Raw genomic sequence first — 17,196 nt, 5'->3', positions numbered from 1 at the left:
GAAGGATCAGCATGCCACTTTTTTTTTTTTTTTTAAAGATTTTAAGTAATCTCCACACACAATTTGGGGCTCAAACTCGCAACCCCAAGATCAAGAGACGCATGCTCTACCCACTGAGCCTGCCAGCTGCCCCCAGTGTTATTTCATCAAAGAAAAACTTTGGTCCCAAACTTATTGTTCATTAGTGACTCTAACATAACTCCGAAAGGATAGCAGTGTGAGTGAAAAGCTGACTGAGGAAAAGTAAAGTGACCTTGCCTGACAACTCAAAAAGCAGTAAGTTATAGTGATTTAAAAGGACCACCTGAGATTTACTTAGAGCAAATAAAATTAAAAATTACCAAACATACAAATACCCCTCAGGGACTTGAAGAAATATTTTATTCAATAGAATGAAAACTGCTATACTCATTATAATAAACAGTGGGTCTTTTAAGCCTGAATTATTTCAAATGTCACTGAAACCTAAATTAATAAAAAGAAAGCCAAAACAATAGTAAGGAAAGAAATTAACATCTTCTTACCTCACCAAGGTAAATGACGATTTGGAAGAAAGTATCCATCAGCAAAATTCTGTCAGCTAGAATGCTGCTGCTGTCCAAGAGTACTGGCTGAAGAAAAAGGGAGAGGGACAGCGTTGGTCTTCCCTGTTCCCACACACCTGGAGTGTCCATTTCACAGCTACAAGGCTGCTTACAAATGGCACCTGGCAGGGTGACTCTCCCCGTTTTTTCTCATCTTTAAGGAAACTCCTTTCTGCTCCCTGACTCAGCAATTCCAAGTATCAATTTTGTAGAAGAAACAGGCTCCAAATAATCCCTCATCAACTGGGAAGAGAGATTAAGAACATCTTTTGCTCCAGCAACCAAAATTAATTCCAAACATTCTCAGTTTTGTGTCAGAAACACATCAGAGACATAGTCTCTCAAATCTACTGCTGTAGATAACTGAGAACAGTGATTGCCTACATGAAAAAAAAACAACCAGCTTTTAATACAAGTTTTAAAAGTTTACTACAAAATATATTTTATTATGATTTCTATTTCAGGAATAAAAGTAACATACTCATTAAGGAAAATTAGAAAATTTGTACTCAAGTACAACAAGCGTTTGTAATTTATTTTCACATTATTTAATTTTTGTATCCTGAAAAATATAATTTATAAAAGTTTCTATTTTTTCACGTAACATTTGTTTTTAAGTTTTTTTTCTTTAACATATATCTTTTAGTAACCTCTAAACCCAATAAGAGGCTTGAACTCACAACCTCGAGATCAAGAGTCAGATGCTCTTCTGACTGAGCCAGTCTGATGCCCACCCTTTTTTAAATTATTAAATGTGATACTTGTATTTTTTTGTTTTTCTCCCCCTTTTTTACATTTTTAAATAATTTCTATGCCCAACACAGAGCTCAAATTCACGACCTTGAGATAAAGGGTCACATTTTCTACTGACTGAGCTAGCCAGGAGCCCCTTCATGTAACATTTAATATTTTATCACATTACATAAACTTTGTAAACATTTCTTAGATTACTTATTTTCCTACTATTAAACACGTGGATTGTTTTCTAATCTATCATAACAGTTCATTTTACTATTTCTTTGAACAAAGCTTTTTCTGTACTTAGAAGGATTTCCTTCAGGCACAAGACATAGATTTACTGGGTCAAAGTATATGAACACATTGGAAAAAAAGTACCTACGTATTTTTTTTTAACATGTAATCCTGCCTTCCACAGATAATAGCTTTCTTTGTATGCTCTGTGACTTTTTTCTATGTGTATTTTTTAATACTCAGAAATACTGTTAAATTACTACTAAGACTCAAAGTTTTCTTTTTTTATAGCTTTGTTCTAAGAGTAAACGTGCTAGAAAAGAAACAACCCATACTAGGTGATTCCAACTCTGAGAAAAGCATTCACGTAAAACCTCACCTCTGGTGGCCCGTGGAACGAGTAGGAGTACAGAATGGGCTGGATCATGATGAGGGACTGAGTTAGGTCCTGTCGGGCAAAATGGTGTCTGTAATACGATGACTCGTCAGGACTGTTGTTAAACACTTGGAGAAATGGAGATCTTCTAAGATGGAACATGAACTGCATTTACCAAAAAAAAAAAAAAAAAAGGTAAATGCATACAGCTGTAACTTTCTTAGAAACCCCAGATAGTGGACTTGCCTTCGATATCTGAAAGAGAAGCCAGACTTTAAGACAAGGATTCTGGGTTCATGTGAACAGAAAGTACATGGTATTACCAAGGATTGGGGGAACAGGGAAATGGGAATCTGTTTAATAAGTACAGAGTTTCAGTTTTGCAGGATAAAAAAGTTCTGGAAATCTGTTGCATAACAACGTGAATATACTTGAAACTACTGAACTACACACTTAAAAATTGTTAAGATGGGGGGCGCCTGGGTGGCGCAGTCGGTTAAGCATCCGACATCAGCCAGGTCACGATCTCGCGGTCCGTGAGTTCGAGCCCCGCGTCGGGCTCTGGGCTGATGGCTCGGAGCCTGGAGCCTGTTTCCGATTCTGTGTCTCCCTCTCTCTCTGCCCCTCCCCCGTTCATGCTCTGTCTCTCTCTGTCCCAAAAATAAATAAAAAACGTTGAAAAAAAAATTAAAAAAAAAAAATTGTTAAGATGGTATATTTTATGTTACGTGTTTTTCACCTCAATTAGAAATAAACATTATTCTTGAGAAAGGGGGAGGGACCCTGTGGGCATGCCAACGCTTCCACATGTAAAGGAAAAGGCAAAGCAGCATTTATTTCTGAAGTCACTGGGCCAGGTTGCAGACAGAACGTCTAGAGAGGCCACAGTGCAGTGGGGAAAAGGCACACTCAGGGAAGCCACAGTCAAAAGTTGTGAGCACAATATAAGAAAGTACTAGTAGGATGGGGTGGGAATGGAGGGGCAGCAGGTTTCCCAAGCCACTGGGGTCTGAAAGTCGTGCATGAGGAGGCCAGAGGAAGGGGACTCCAGCTGCAGCAGCAGTTAAGTAGGTGGAGAGCTCAGGACTCAGGATGGAGTGAGGGGTATAGGAGAGGGAAAGATAAGAGAGAGGGAAGGACAAGAGATGAGGCTGGAGAGTTACGCTCTTTACCATGAGGATCAGAAGGTGGACGGCAGACTTTTAGCTCAATCTAAAGAGGTGCCAGAACGAGCTACACTGAGAAGTATAAAGTTTCCTGAAATTCCAAATACTGAATCATAGATTCCTAATAATCATGGCTGATATTCAATGTATCTCATGTGCAAGGCACAAAGCAGCTGACAAAAATGATTTCATCTTTCCAATAAGCCCACGAAGTAGGTTCTCTTACCTTCCCTAGTTTACGGGTGAGCAAACTATGGGATAGGCAACTTGCCCATGGCCACTCGCACTGAGGAGCAGAGCCACTCTATTCCAGGCATTGGGTTCCAAAGACTGGGCTTGACTTCTAACCTAGATGCCACAACTGGAGGAATCTTGGAAACCACCTCATTCAGTGCTTTTCAAACTGTGCTCTTCAGTCCTAGCAGATCCTTAGGGTGTGGGTTGGGGGGGTGGTGGAGGGTGCTGTGGCAGCACCCAGTGGGTGAGGGTGGTGCGTGGGCACAACCAAAGCAGCCGCAAGTCTATCTGCTTTACGTGCTGTCTTTTAAGGGGGTCCTCTCGAAAAAAGGATTCCATGGCTTCAAAGAGATTGCAAACCACTTCTCCAGACCCACTCCTTCCTTCTGAGGAGGATATCAACATCCTTCTGAGGAGGGGGTTCAGGACCTCACCCAGAATCGGCAGCAGCAGAACCAGTGCCAGAACTCCACTCTGACTATGGCAGGTCCAGGGCTCCTTCCACAACACTGTACAGCCTCACCTGTTCCAGCACAGGGCAGAGGCCCACATGTTAGGGACCATGGAGCCCTGCCCTGGGCCGGGGGTCAAGTGAAGTGATCTCTAAGGTTCCCTTCTAATCCTGAGAGTCCAAGCTATACAAGTTCACAACTGAAACCTGTGACCACTTTCCAAATTGAGTAATTGAAAGAATAACACCTATGTGCATATGTAAGTGCTCACAAATTTATTAAAAAATGGAAGTTTTCTACTCTCTACTAATTCTTAAGAAAATGATGGAAGGGGAGGGGAGGGTAAGGAAGGAGAGGGAAGGGGAGGGGAGGGGAGGGGAAGGAGGGGAAGAAGGGGAGGGAGGGGGAGGGGAGGGGAAGGAGGGGAGGGAGGGAGAGGGGAGGGGAGGGGAGGGGAGAGGAGGGGAGGGGAGAGGAGGGGAGGGGAGGGGAGGGGAGGGAAAGGAAGGGGAGGGGGGAGGGAAAGGAAGGAGAGGGAAGGGGAAGGAAGGGGAGGGGAAGGGAGGGGAGGGGAGGGAAGGGGAGGGGAAGGGAGGGGAGGGAAAGGAAGGGGAGGGGAGGGGAGGGAAAGGAAGGGGAGAGGAGGGGAGGGGAGGGGAGGGGAGGGGAGGGGAGGGGAGAGGAAGGGAGGGGAAGGGAAGGGAAGGGTTGAGATTGCTTCTGGTTCAGGGAAAGCTGCACTGCAAAGAGGCCACCTGAGTCCTGGGCCCCAGCTGTGGAGCGGGCTCACACCCACCAACAAGCACTTAGCGAGCACCTGGCCCTGAGGTCAACACTCCATCCACCTCGGCCTAGCATCCTCACAGCACCTACAGGGCCAAGCTCTAGTTTCCTCATTTACAGATGAGGATGGGGGTTCAGCAAGGGTAAATACACAGATCCCTGACAGCGGCTTTGAGCTCTGCCCACTTCTCTCCCTCCTTTCCCTGTCCAACGGCTCCCAAGTGCCTGGTTCGGGCACAGTGCAGTTATGTACAGGAGCTGTTATTACTGCTGTTTCCCGGGTATGACGTAGCAGAGTCACTACAGACTTATCATTAAATATTTGTCATTATTTCTGGTCCCATTTTGTTATACTTGTCTTCACATGTGCTGCATTTTCTTGATTTGCTGCTGAGAAAGCTGTCTACCCAGCACTGTTTCAAATTAAAAGGTTTTGTTGTGGCCTTCAGCAACGACCCTGTTTTGCCTTTTCATGGAGGTTTACATACATCTCTTCTTCCTGCATATGTCATCTTGTCTTCTTTTTTTTTAATTTTTTTTTTCAACGTTTATTTATTTTTGGGACAGAGAGAGACAGAGCATGAACGGGGGAGGGGCAGAGAGAGAGGGAGACACAGAATCGGAAACAGGCTCCAGGCTCTGAGCCATCAGCCCAGAGCCTGACGCGGGGCTCGAACTCCCGGACCGCGAGATCGTGACCTGGCTGAAGTCGGACGTTTAACCGACTGCGCCACCCAGGCGCCCCTGTCATCTTGTCTTCTGTAGGGTTGAAACACGGTCTCACACAGACACAGAGAACTGAACAGAATAACCTTCATCACCTATAGACACAGTCTCAAAACACACCGAATCTTCACTTTAGCCTGAGAGCAGTGAGTCTTCTTATTTCCAAAAAAAAAATTTTTTTTTGAGAGAGAGAGAGAGAGAGAGACCGAGTGAGCGAGCACACACACAACTGGAGGAGAGAGAAAGAGAATCTCAGTGCGGAGCCTGAGTAAAAAAAAAAAATTTTTGCAGCGCATTTTATTTCGATCACAATTTATTCTTCTACAGTTACTTAAAAAACACCTATTACTCACCTGAGGATACAGAGAGAAAGAATCTGATAACCTAAAAGAAGTGGGGTCTTCTTTGTTATACTGTCCAAATTTCTGACACTGTTGAAAGGGAACAGCAAAAAGGAAAAAAAGAGAGAGAAAAGCCAAGTTAGTGTCACCTGGAAAAATGCCTGCAGTAGGACAGCTATGTTCCAATTTCAATTCTGACTTAGAGTCCCAGACCAGCACTTCCCAAGCATGGTCGGGCCAACCCAGCAACAGGGTGTTGTTAAACACAGATTCTGATTCGGCAGATGTGGAGACGTCCTGCATTTCTCACCAGCTCCCGGGGCTCCCAAGCAATGCTGCTAGAGGATCACCAAGACCGGTCAGAGGCTCGAGGCACTCTCTCAGGCCCTCTCCCATAGGAAAAAACCCAAAGTGCACCAAAAACTGGCAATAATAGATAAGCTTTGATGTTGCATCACTCTACACCTCAATTTTCTTCCTCTTTTCAAAGGCAAATTTCTGAACAATATTTTCTCTTCCAGCCTTTATTTCCTCTTTGTTTTGCACCTCTCTTCTGGCCACTAGAGAACTAGACCTTCCGCCACTCTAGGAAAGATTATCTCTGACAGTTACCTCTCCTACCAGGTCTGATGACCTTGTACGGCTCTCACCTTCCTGGACTCCCGAGTAGCACAGGCCAAGTGGCTCCCCCAAACCTCGTGAAATTCTCCTCCAGTTGCTAACACAGCACTTTCTTATTTCTCATTCTCCCCAACTGATCCCTCTCTGGCTTGTTCCATGGCCCCTCATCTCCCTACCTCCTAACTGTGGGTTCCTTGGAGGCTAGTCCTTGGCCCTTGCTCCCATCCTCACTACTTCAGCTATAAGTAACAGACTGATGTCATCTAAATCCACCCCCACATCTAGTGCTGCCTGTTAGGGGCACCCAAATGCAGGATGGTTTCCCTCGGACGTATTTTCACAAGTTCATGTGTAAAATCAATTGAACTATTTAGTACACTAAAAAAAATTTGGGGGGGCGCTTGGGTGGCTCAGTCAGTTGAGTGTCTGACTTTGGCTCAGGTCATGATCTCAAGGTTGATGAGTTTGAGCCACGCGTCAGGCTCTCTACTGACAGCTCAGAGCCTAGAGCCTGCTTCAGATTCTGTGTCTCCCTCTCTCTCTCTCTCTGCCCCTCCTCTGCTAGTGCTGTCTCTATCTCAAAAATAAATATAAACATTAAAAAAATTTTTTTCCACCCCTTCTACCCCTCCCTCATCCTTACAGTCACCCACACTTGAAACCTAAGTCAATGTCGATTTTTTGGTTTTTGATTCCATAAATAGTGTGACCATATTTTATCAATTTTTCTTTCGACATACATCCTGATTCCAAACTTTCCCTACCCTCTGACTGTCCTACCACACCCTAGTCTCAGCTCCCTTGAACCTCCAGAATCCTCCACTGGTCTCCGTAACAGCAGCCTTTCACCCTGTAGTTTATCTCATATGGTAATGGTAGATGTAAACACAAGCATCATGCTCACGGCACTCCCCTGCTTAGGAATCTACCCACAACATTAAGGCAGTGACTTCACTTTAAAATCAAGGCATCCGGGGCGCCTGGGTGGCGCAGTCGGTTAAGCGTCCGACTTCAGCCAGGTCACGATCTCGCGGTCCGTGAGTTCGAGCCCCGCGTCGGGCTCTGGGCTGATGGCTCGGAGCCTGGAGCCTGTTTCCGATTCTGTGTCTCCCTCTCTCTCTGCCCCTCCCCCGTTCATGCTCTGTCTCTCTCTGTCCCAAAAATAAATAAACGTTGGAAAAAAAAATAAAATAAAATAAAAATAAAATCAAGGCATCCAACAGAATTGTTGAATCACTATGTAGTGCACCTGAACCCAAAATTACATTGTATGTCAACCACACTTCAATAATAAAAATTAAAATAAACTCATAGAGGTGCCTGGGTAGCTCAGTTGGTTGAGCGTCCAACTCTCGATTTTGGCTCAGGTCGCAATCCCAGGATTGTGAGATCAAGCCCTGCACTGGGCTCTGTGCTAAGCGTGGAGCCTGCTTAAGATATTCTCTCTCTCTCTCTCTCTCTCTCTCTCTCTTTCCCCCTTTGCTCCTCTCCCCTGCTCACTCTCTAAAGTAAAAAAATATATATTAAAAAAAAATCATAAATAAAATGAAGCATTCTACAATTAAGCAGCACTTTCACTGCTTTTCCCCATCATACAACCTGGCCTCATGAGGTCTCTCCAGGTCCCCAGCAAAAGCTGAAATGCACAGCTATGTCCCACAGGCTTGTCCATGCTTGGCCCTGACTTCTCATCTGTTACCCTGCTCGTTTTAATAAAACCTGATTCAAAGCTCACTTTCCCCTTTCCCCAAGGCTCACTTTGCCAACTACCCGGACCTTCTGCTCAATTTTCAAATTGTTTCAAATGTTGACATTCCCTGAAAAAATGGTTCCATGGGACAGCAAGGGCACACACACACCTGAATAAAGTTAAATAGGTGTTTGATCATGAATCCGTGCTGTGAATTTCCATAACAGTAAGCCTATGTCAATTACCGATTTACTGCTTTGTAGCTCCAAATTTACTCTTGCCTGTTGTGAAAAGGGCTTGGGCCCTTTGAATATTTTTCCTGTGCCAGTTGTCATGATGTTAAGCTGTCAGTAGAGTGTGCTGGAGGCAAGGATGTTTCAGGGTTCCAGGATGCTCACTCAGCAGGAGTGCCTGTGGCTTCCCCAGTGCTGAGCTCCCGGAGCCAGCAGCTACCTCTGTATACCCTGTGTGTCTCTGATGAGACACTTCCTTATGAAGAGTTTTCCTTGGCACCCCAAGGGTAGACTTTCATCATCCAATTCCAGAGGGTGAATTTCTGTCAAGGTCCTCTGCCATGACACTAGGGCAACTTCCTTGCCAAGAGAGACTCAGTGAGCCAAGGCTGTGCCCTCCCACCTAGATCAGCCCTGGGAAGTAGAGGGTCCTTCCTTGGGGGATCTACCTGAGCCTAGAAGTAATGGCTGCTACACATTTGCTCTTCCTATATTCTTTAGACTTCTCTTTGCTTCTTACTACTAGCTAATCCCTCATTATTCAAAGCCTCTGTCGTGAGTCTTTTTTAAATTTTCTTATATTGTTTGCTCATCAATGAAACTCATTTAAGTTTTATTTACTTATTTTGAGAGAGAGAGAAAGAGAGAGAGAGAGAGAGAGCAGGGGAGGGGCAGAGAGGAAGAGAGAGAATCCCAAGCAGGCTCTGCGCTGTCAGCAAAGAGCCCGATGTGGGGCTTGAACCCATGAACCATGAGATCATGACCTGAGCTGAAATCAAGAGTACATCACTTAACAAACTGAGCCACCCAGGTGCCCCAATCTTTTTTTTTTTTTTTTTTTTAAGAGAGAGAGTGAGTGTGCATATGCATGAGCAGGGGAAGGGCAGAGAGAGAGGGAGACAGAGACTCTCAAACAGGCTCCATGTGCTGTGTGGAGCCCGATGTGGGAATCAGTCTCACAACCCTGAGATCATGACCTCAGCCAAAATCAAGGATTGGACACTCAACTGACTGAGCTACCCAGGTGCCCTGTGACAGTAATTTTTAAGTAAAACTTTCCCTGCTTAAATTACTGTGTGATTTATACTGATTAGACCCAGAACAACACATGAGGCATCTCTACATTCAATGGGCCACAGACACCTACTGCTGAAAAATATCACCCACACCTGGAGGGAAAAAATAGAACCACAGCTTCCACAGGGACTCATCTAAATCAACTCTTTGGGTACACAGATCTGCATCTTTCGCCAAATGTCCTGTGCATGCATTCCTTCCCAACTATAATGTAAGCCCTTGAGGGGAAAAGGTACTTGTAAATGTGTTTGGCTTAAGGTAAGCAACAGAAAATTCTTGTTGACTAACTGTATGAAATGACAGGTTTAAGCATCAGCTTTCTTTTCTCAATGTAGAGCAGAGACTAAGACTGAACCTGGTGCCACGGTGCCCAACTTACCAGTCGAATGAGCTGTCGGTCTAGCCACCGGAGCACATCAGGCCCTTCCTCTGACTCTGCACGGAACACCCCCAGCCGAGCCATCAAGACTGCTGCAGCCTCCTGGTCAAATGCTGCTTCTATGTGCCTGAGCTGGCTTTGTGCATCTGCCCAACTGACAATTCCAGAATTAGTGCCATGCTTATATTCAGGAGAGACCAGAAAGCCAGCTTTCCGTTAAGATAAAGAAACCTAAGTCCTGTTACTTCATCTAAGGCAACATAGACTAGAACTCAGTAAGGAATCACAGGAGTTTTACATACATTCTCATTTGCCCTCATGTGATCTCTGAAGGATGTAAGTGCAGAGGAAAAATTACGGAGAACTTCCCAATGTGCCATAAGTTATCATGAAAGTAGATACCCAAAAGGTGCCTAAGACTCCAATTCCTTACTCTAGGTCAATCTTGCAAAAATCTATATGTTTACAAATATACAAGATGACTTTCCAGCATCATACCCATGGTAGAAAGAATTAGCATGTATACAAAAGTTTTCTAAACGAATAAAGACATTATGAACAAAACTGAAAGACAATAGACCAGGAACAGATATGAACAACAAACAATAATCATATCCAGAATACATAGAGTCCCTGTAAATTAATGAAGAAAAAGAAACAGGTTTTACAAAATGGGCAAAGGCTATCACAGAAGAAATATATATGGCCAATAAACATCAAAAGTGCTCAATCCATTAATAAACATGTGAAAAATTAATAAATATGTATTTTAAAATACATATAAAAGTGGCAAACTGCTCTATATTAGCATGTTAGAGATCAATAATATTAATTATTAATGAGAAGACAAGACTCTCCTTACAGTATTAGGGAGAATACAAATTAACTTCTTAGGACAGTTTTACAGGATACAAAATTCTACTTCTATGAAGGGGCTGGAAAGAAATACTCATATACACAAAGACCTAAACCCATGAATGCAGCACTGTTGGAAGGAAGGTAGGACCTGAAATTCCTTGAAGAGAGGAGTGGTACATCCCATTCAAACCATGCAATGCTGTGCAGCCATTACAACCAGTGAGGAGCTCATATGTGTTGACGTGGAAGACGTCCTTGATACATTATTGAGAAAAGTTTGTAAATATACTAATATAAGAAGCCATCTGTGCATATAATACACACATACAACACAACTGCACAGAAACGGGACTGTGAAGATAAATACCGGTGTAGTAATAGCATTTCACCTCTGGGGAGAGTGGGCAGAGACCCATTCTTTATACAATTATGAGCTGCTTGAATCTTTTACAAGGAGGATGTATTTACAGGTCACTTATCTGGTGGTAATGAAAATTAATTTTTAATTAATTTATTCCTACTGAAAGAGGATTCTTCTAGGCAAGTGTCTGCAGGCCTAACTAGGTTAGTCCGCAATATCTCTTCCTCCTCCTCCTTCTCTAATCAAATGAGTCTGTGAGACTGGTGAGAACCATTCAATGGAACTATTAAGATAAACTAACAGATGTTAAATGATCTTTTCAAAAGAAAAGCACTGGTGGTTCCACAGAAAGGAAACCGGGATGCTCACTTTCGGGCAATGGTGGTCACGCGGATGCGCCTCTGGGTGCTGGAGTGTTGATACTGAGTGACAAACTGGATGGCGCCTCTGCCTCCCTGGGGGATTGGGGCGTTGTGCTGCAGATGATAGGTCACACACCTGGTTACTGTTACAGGCATGACTCAAACACACATGGTCACAGAGCCCACTGTGCTCTTCCTAAAACAACTAACACAGTGGTGACAGTAAGGTTCTCGATGCACTCTGAACGGTACATTTAAAATCTGGGCATGTCACTGTACACAGCTTTTACCTCAAAAAAAAAAAAAACAAAACCCAACCAAATTCAAGTAAATATTAAACTCAAGTTACTGATATGCATGCTGAAGTGTTTAGGGATGAAAGACACGACAGGAATTTGTCTTAAAGCAAAGTAAAATAAAGTAAAACGGGAATTATAGAACTATAGAATCTAAGTGGTAGGTGAAGATACCTGTAATTGTACAGGTATTCACTCTGCAATTCTTTTCATTTTTCTGTACATTTGAATTTTTCTAAATAAAATAATGGGGAAAAACTGACACACTCAAAAATTCACCAACATTATGATGGCTGGTAAAAGCCAGTTCAACAATTTAAGTGATGAAAGCAATCTGCTGTCTGACTCTGACCAAACCCTGAAAGGAAAAAAAGGGTCATGCCAGACAGACGTCAGGCAAACACAAGCCCAAAGAAACATCAGTCTTCAGAGAAAGAAGCTAGAGGCCACCAGTCTGTAATAAATCAGAACACACAGGGATTCCTAGGTGGCTCAGTCAGCTAAGTGTCCAACTCAATTACAGCTTAGGTCATGATCTCACAGTTGGTGAGATCAAGCCCCGTGTTGGGCTCTGTGCTGACAGTGCAGAGCATGCTTGGGATTCCTCTCTCTCTGCCCGTCCCCGCCCCACATACTCTCTCAAAATAAATAAACACTTAAAAATAAACCAATAAACCAGAAAACACAACACCAAGAGACATGAATACTCATAAAGAAATCCAACTCACTTGATTGACTACTTCAAAGTAGATGCCAAGTGTAGATGTGGGATCCATGCCACAGATTTTCCACTGACTCGTGCCACCAACACCAAGCTCCTGGGGTAAGAAGAGGAATTAAAAATAAAAACAAAAAGCTACTCCTGTGGTTAACTGCTGATGAAAAATACTGACTCTAAGAATGGTAGGCTACTTAAAAGATTTCATTCCAAATGAAAATTTAAATTTAACTAAAAAAAAGTACAATTATAAGCCAGAATAAGGTTTAAGATTTATTACAGGCCTCTAAAATTAAGCTATTTATATTAGAACTTGGACCAATTTCCATTATATCACCAAGATAGCTCTTTCTCCCTCTACACACACACACACACACACACACACACACACAAACACACACAGAGTATGTAACACTGAAGTTAGCTGAAAGAAGCCACGGTTAGAATTATCGTGAAAGTTAGCTTGAAAGTTTCACCATTATTATTAGAATAAGAAATAGTTACAGGATATTAACTATTAATTATTAATTTTGAATCCAGTTCCTTTATGCAAAAACTACATATAAATCCTTGTAAGAGAATTTAGATTTTAGTGGGATGAAGCCTGCTTTTTATTGACTAGCTGAAGGACTCCCAATGATAAATGAAGTTCACTGAAATGTGAAGAGTGTTGCTGTTTTAAGCAGGACATCTACAAGAAAAGGCTGCAGGTGTCAAAAATACCTAGAATTGTCAACCAAGATCACTAGATTCTGCAACATACATTCTTATCATTCAGTAAATATTATACGTTTTAACATACTTCATCAAAATGCAGAATAGTAGATGCCAAGTGTTGTTTTTTTTTTTTTTTAAGTTTATTTATGAGAGAGAGAGAACAAGCAGGAGAGAGGCAGAGAGAGAGGAAGAGAGAGAATCCCAAGCCCCACGGCTTGATCCCTCATGACCTGAGCCAAAATCAAGAGTTGGACACTTAACCATGTGAGCCACCCAGGCACCCCCAGAATACTGTGCTTTTTAGGAAGTAACATGACCATGCATCGAGAGGGTCATATTTCTTTTGTATGACTCTGAATTGTATACTGCACCCAGATTGTACACTGTCAGGTAAGTAGAGCTGATACCACTGTGGCCTCTACAAAGCTATGCCAGGAGCCTTTGTACCTGGCCAAAGAACCAGCAATCTCAGGAAGGAGACGGTCAGAGGGTGAAGGGAACATTCTTAGGTGAAATCACAGAGCAGCTCTAAGGTAGAGAGAAGAGAGGGCTCTGTTTCATCAGTATTTCCAAAGCAAGCTGGTGAGATGGATGGATTTGTACATGTCACCTTCCCTTTTAGTGGCCTTTTCTAATAGAAGCAGGGAACATCTGTTGGAAAGTGAAGGGCCACACTGAGGGAATATGGCAAAGAAGCAAAAGAAGATTGCATGCCTCCCTTTCTTGGCTTGCTAATCCTTTCTCCCGAATCTTCCCATACCACAACTCAAGTTTTAATATGTGAAACTTAAAGTTTCAATTCGAGGGATTCAGAGTATGCCACTGCAAAATACACCACTCTGACATAAGGATTATTTTAAGCGGAAGGTAGTTTGAAAAAACAGACATAAGAAAACTCTCTGCCCTCCACCTACTAAGGGCAGGATGATTCTCAATCATCAAAGACAACTCTAGATGCTTATCAGCCCAGAGAGGGCATAAGACGAATCTATACAAGAAACATGCTAAGACCAACCCTCCTTCTCTTCCATTAGCTCCCTCCATCTATCTACCTTCCACACTGTGTCAGCCCTAGAGGCTCAAAGTGCCTTTCCTGTATCTTGTCACTTTTCTACAGATTTACTGTTCTTTTGTTAAGATACCACATAATCCCAAGTTCTAACCATCCCTTTGATTTACTCCCTACTGAGTACATACATGCAATGTGTTTACGTGTAATGTGTGCGTTAATTTATTCTATTATGAAACTTGTCCTTTGCCAGTCTTGTTTGCAGGGCCCAAGCCAATGAAATCAAGATGGGTAGACAAAAAGAAAATCTTCCCTCTTCTATCAGCACCAATGCCTGAGTGGGCCACAAACCCTCCAGAGCCCCAGAAGTACATTTTCTCACTAATACACAAATTCCGTATGTAAGCATTTACCTTGCATTTACCAGAGTAAGTATGAAGATAAAATTAGGAAATCACCATTTGATAATCTCCAATGAAACATAATGATTCAAGTAAGGATAATCAATGGATGTTAAAACCATTAGGTAAAAGGCTGTTGGCAAGCAAGATATTCACATTTTGCCACAATCTCGTTCAACAGATTTACTGCTAACGACTAAAAGGAAATGTGCCCTTATAACAGAAAGATGTGGGGCAGTCATCACCTTCACCACACTGTCTAACTCAGCACCACTAACACAGAAGACCAGACAGAAGTGGTTCTTGAAGAAACACGCATGAGGTATAAGATTACCCAGGAACTGTGGTGGACAAAATGGTCTAACCTGAATCAAATCACTAATCTTTCACTTTACAGAAAATACAGAGAGGACAGAAACCAGTTCACGGCCACCACAAGGAAACAATCAAATACACTGAGAATGTGTGGTACTCTATTGCAGAAGAGATGGGCACTTGGCACTGTATCTTCAACAAATCGATGTCATCAAACAAAACAAGCAAAAAACCCCAAAGAACAGAAAGACCATTCCAGATTTAAAAAGACTAAGGATACATAATGTTAGATGCAATACTGGTTAGCATGTGGAAGAAACAGCTATGAAGGGCATTTAGGGAAAAATTAGGGAAAGAATATGACTAAATACAGCTGATATTAGCAAATTATCATTTTCTTATCTTAGGTTTGATATGTCATGGTAGGAGAACATCCTTAATTTTATTTTATTTTTTTTTTAAATTTTTTTTTCAACGTTTTTATTTATTTTTGGGACAGACAGAGACAGAGCATGAACGGGGGAGGGGCAGAGAGAGAGGGAGACACAGAATCGGAAACAGGCTCCAGGCTCCGAGCCATCAGCCCAGAGCCTGACGCGGGGCTCGAACTCACGGACCGTGAGATCGTGACCTGGCTGAAGTCGGACACTTAACCGACTGCGCCACCCAGGCGCCCCAGAACATCCTTAATTTTAGAAGATACACACCAAAAGACTAAGTGTCATGACACCTGCAACTTGTTTTTAAAGGTTCTGAAGAAGTATGATAAAGTAAATACAGCCAATAGATAATAATCAGATAGACAAAGCAAATATTGCAAAAATAGAGGACAGAATTAAGACAAAATGTTAACAATTACTGACTCTACATGTTGGGTATACAGGACTCTTTCCCACCTCCCTAAGCTTCTCTGTATGTTGAATTCTATCTCCCCCTCTTTGCATCCTCCACCCCCCTCCCAAAACCTCATCGTTGAATTCCTACCGGTTCCTAGAACAGCTAATCAGCTTGCACTGATTCATAAAATTATCTTCTAAGGAGATTTTAAGTCTATGGAAAATATTTTGGAACAGGGTAACCTTCCAAAGCCCTCCCAGGAATTAGGGGTATAAGTCCTTTCATACACTGGGATAATGAGTGACTCCTCAGATGGGCTTTAGGGCAGCAACCTGCCTCGCCCAGGGGATTACAGGAATATTCTCTCAAATCACCTTGCCTCTGGCAACTTCAACAAAACATTAACCAAAGTAGTCACTAAGCATTATATTAAGCAAAAATAAGTCTGTCAGAGAAAGACAAATACCATATGATTTCACTCATTGGTGGAATTTAGAAAACAAACTGAAGGTTGATGGAGGGAGGTGGGCAGGGGATGGGCTAAATGGGCGATGGGCATTAAGGAGGGCACTTGCTGTGATGAACACCAAGTGTTGTGTGTTAAGTGATGAATCACTAAATTCTACTCTTGAAACCAATAGTACATTGTATGTTAACTAACTAGAATTTAAGTAAAAACTTGAAACAAAAAACAAAAAAAAAAACAAAACCAAAGTAGTCACTAAGTGAATATTCACTGCTGATGAAGACAAAAGTGAGGATGTAAGGGGCGCCTGGGTGGCTCAGTAGGTTAAGCATCAGACTTTGGCTCAGGTCATGATCTTGCCATTTGTGGGTTCAAGTCCTGCACCGGGCTCCATGCTGACAGCTCAGAGCCTGGAACCTGCTTTGGATTCTGTGTCTCCCTCTCTCTCTGCCCCTCCCCTGCTCACGCTCTGTCTCTCTCTCTCAAAAATAAATGTTAAAAAAAAAAAAATGTCGGGGCACCTGGGTGGCGCAGTCGGTTAAGCGTCCGACTTCAGCCAGGTCACGATCTCACGGTCCGTGAGTTCGAGCCCCGCGTCGGGCTCTGGGCTGATGGCTCAGAGCCTGGAGCCTGTTTCTGATTCTGTGTCTCCCTCTCTCTCTGCCCCTCCCCCGTTCATGCTCTGTCTCTCTCTGTCCCAAAAATAAATAAACGTTGAAAAAAAAAAAAAATTAAAAAAAAAAAAATGAGGATGAGAAAGTTGAAATCTATGTGGGCTTCCATTGTGCCAGGGGCTGTTCTGCACGTTTGACCTGAACTTACTCATTTAGCTCTCCCAACAGGTACTATTACTATCTCCACTTCCTAGATAAAGACGTTAAATCCCAGAGTGATTAAGTACCTTGTCCAGGCCATAAGATAGCAGGGGTAAATGTGCACCCTTGTATCCACATCTGGCTCTGCAGAGTCCAGCGTGTCCTCATTGAAGAGGACATCGAAGGAAGGACGTAACTATGACAATCCCAGCCCAGAACCACTCTGGAGGGGCCTCACTGCACCCAATGGTCTGTCTCCTAGCAGCTAAAGTATAAGCAGAGGAAGTGAGCCACCAGCAAAGCCACCTCACCATCTAGTGGGTTAACTTAACTTTGTTCACATATTCTCAAAATGTGTTACCCAAAGAACATACCTGTCTGCATGTACAACAGTGTCATTCATG

At 42.9% G+C, this 17,196-nt stretch overlaps 1 protein-coding gene across 2 annotated transcripts in view; it reads right to left on the bottom strand.

Moving 5' to 3' along the window:
- Positions 1-17,196, bottom strand: part of SEC23B (SEC23 homolog B, COPII coat complex component) — a 47,287-nt gene that overhangs the window by 11,521 nt on the left and 18,570 nt on the right. For both annotated transcript variants that reach the window (XM_030310172.2, XM_030310171.1), the window contains exons 12-17: positions 12,243-12,332; positions 11,226-11,332; positions 9,638-9,791; positions 5,650-5,727; positions 1,936-2,097; positions 525-611 (exon numbers count right to left, since the gene is read on the bottom strand). In XM_030310172.2, the coding sequence (XP_030166032.1) occupies positions 525-611; positions 1,936-2,097; positions 5,650-5,727; positions 9,638-9,791; positions 11,226-11,332; positions 12,243-12,332 (678 nt within the window). The remainder of the gene's footprint in view (positions 1-524; positions 612-1,935; positions 2,098-5,649; positions 5,728-9,637; positions 9,792-11,225; positions 11,333-12,242; positions 12,333-17,196) is intronic.

Source organism: Lynx canadensis, chromosome A3, assembly GCF_007474595.2.
Source record: "Lynx canadensis isolate LIC74 chromosome A3, mLynCan4.pri.v2, whole genome shotgun sequence".
NCBI classification, from domain to species: domain Eukaryota; kingdom Metazoa; phylum Chordata; class Mammalia; order Carnivora; family Felidae; genus Lynx; species Lynx canadensis.
This window is presented reverse-complemented; position numbering and strand designations above follow the sequence as displayed.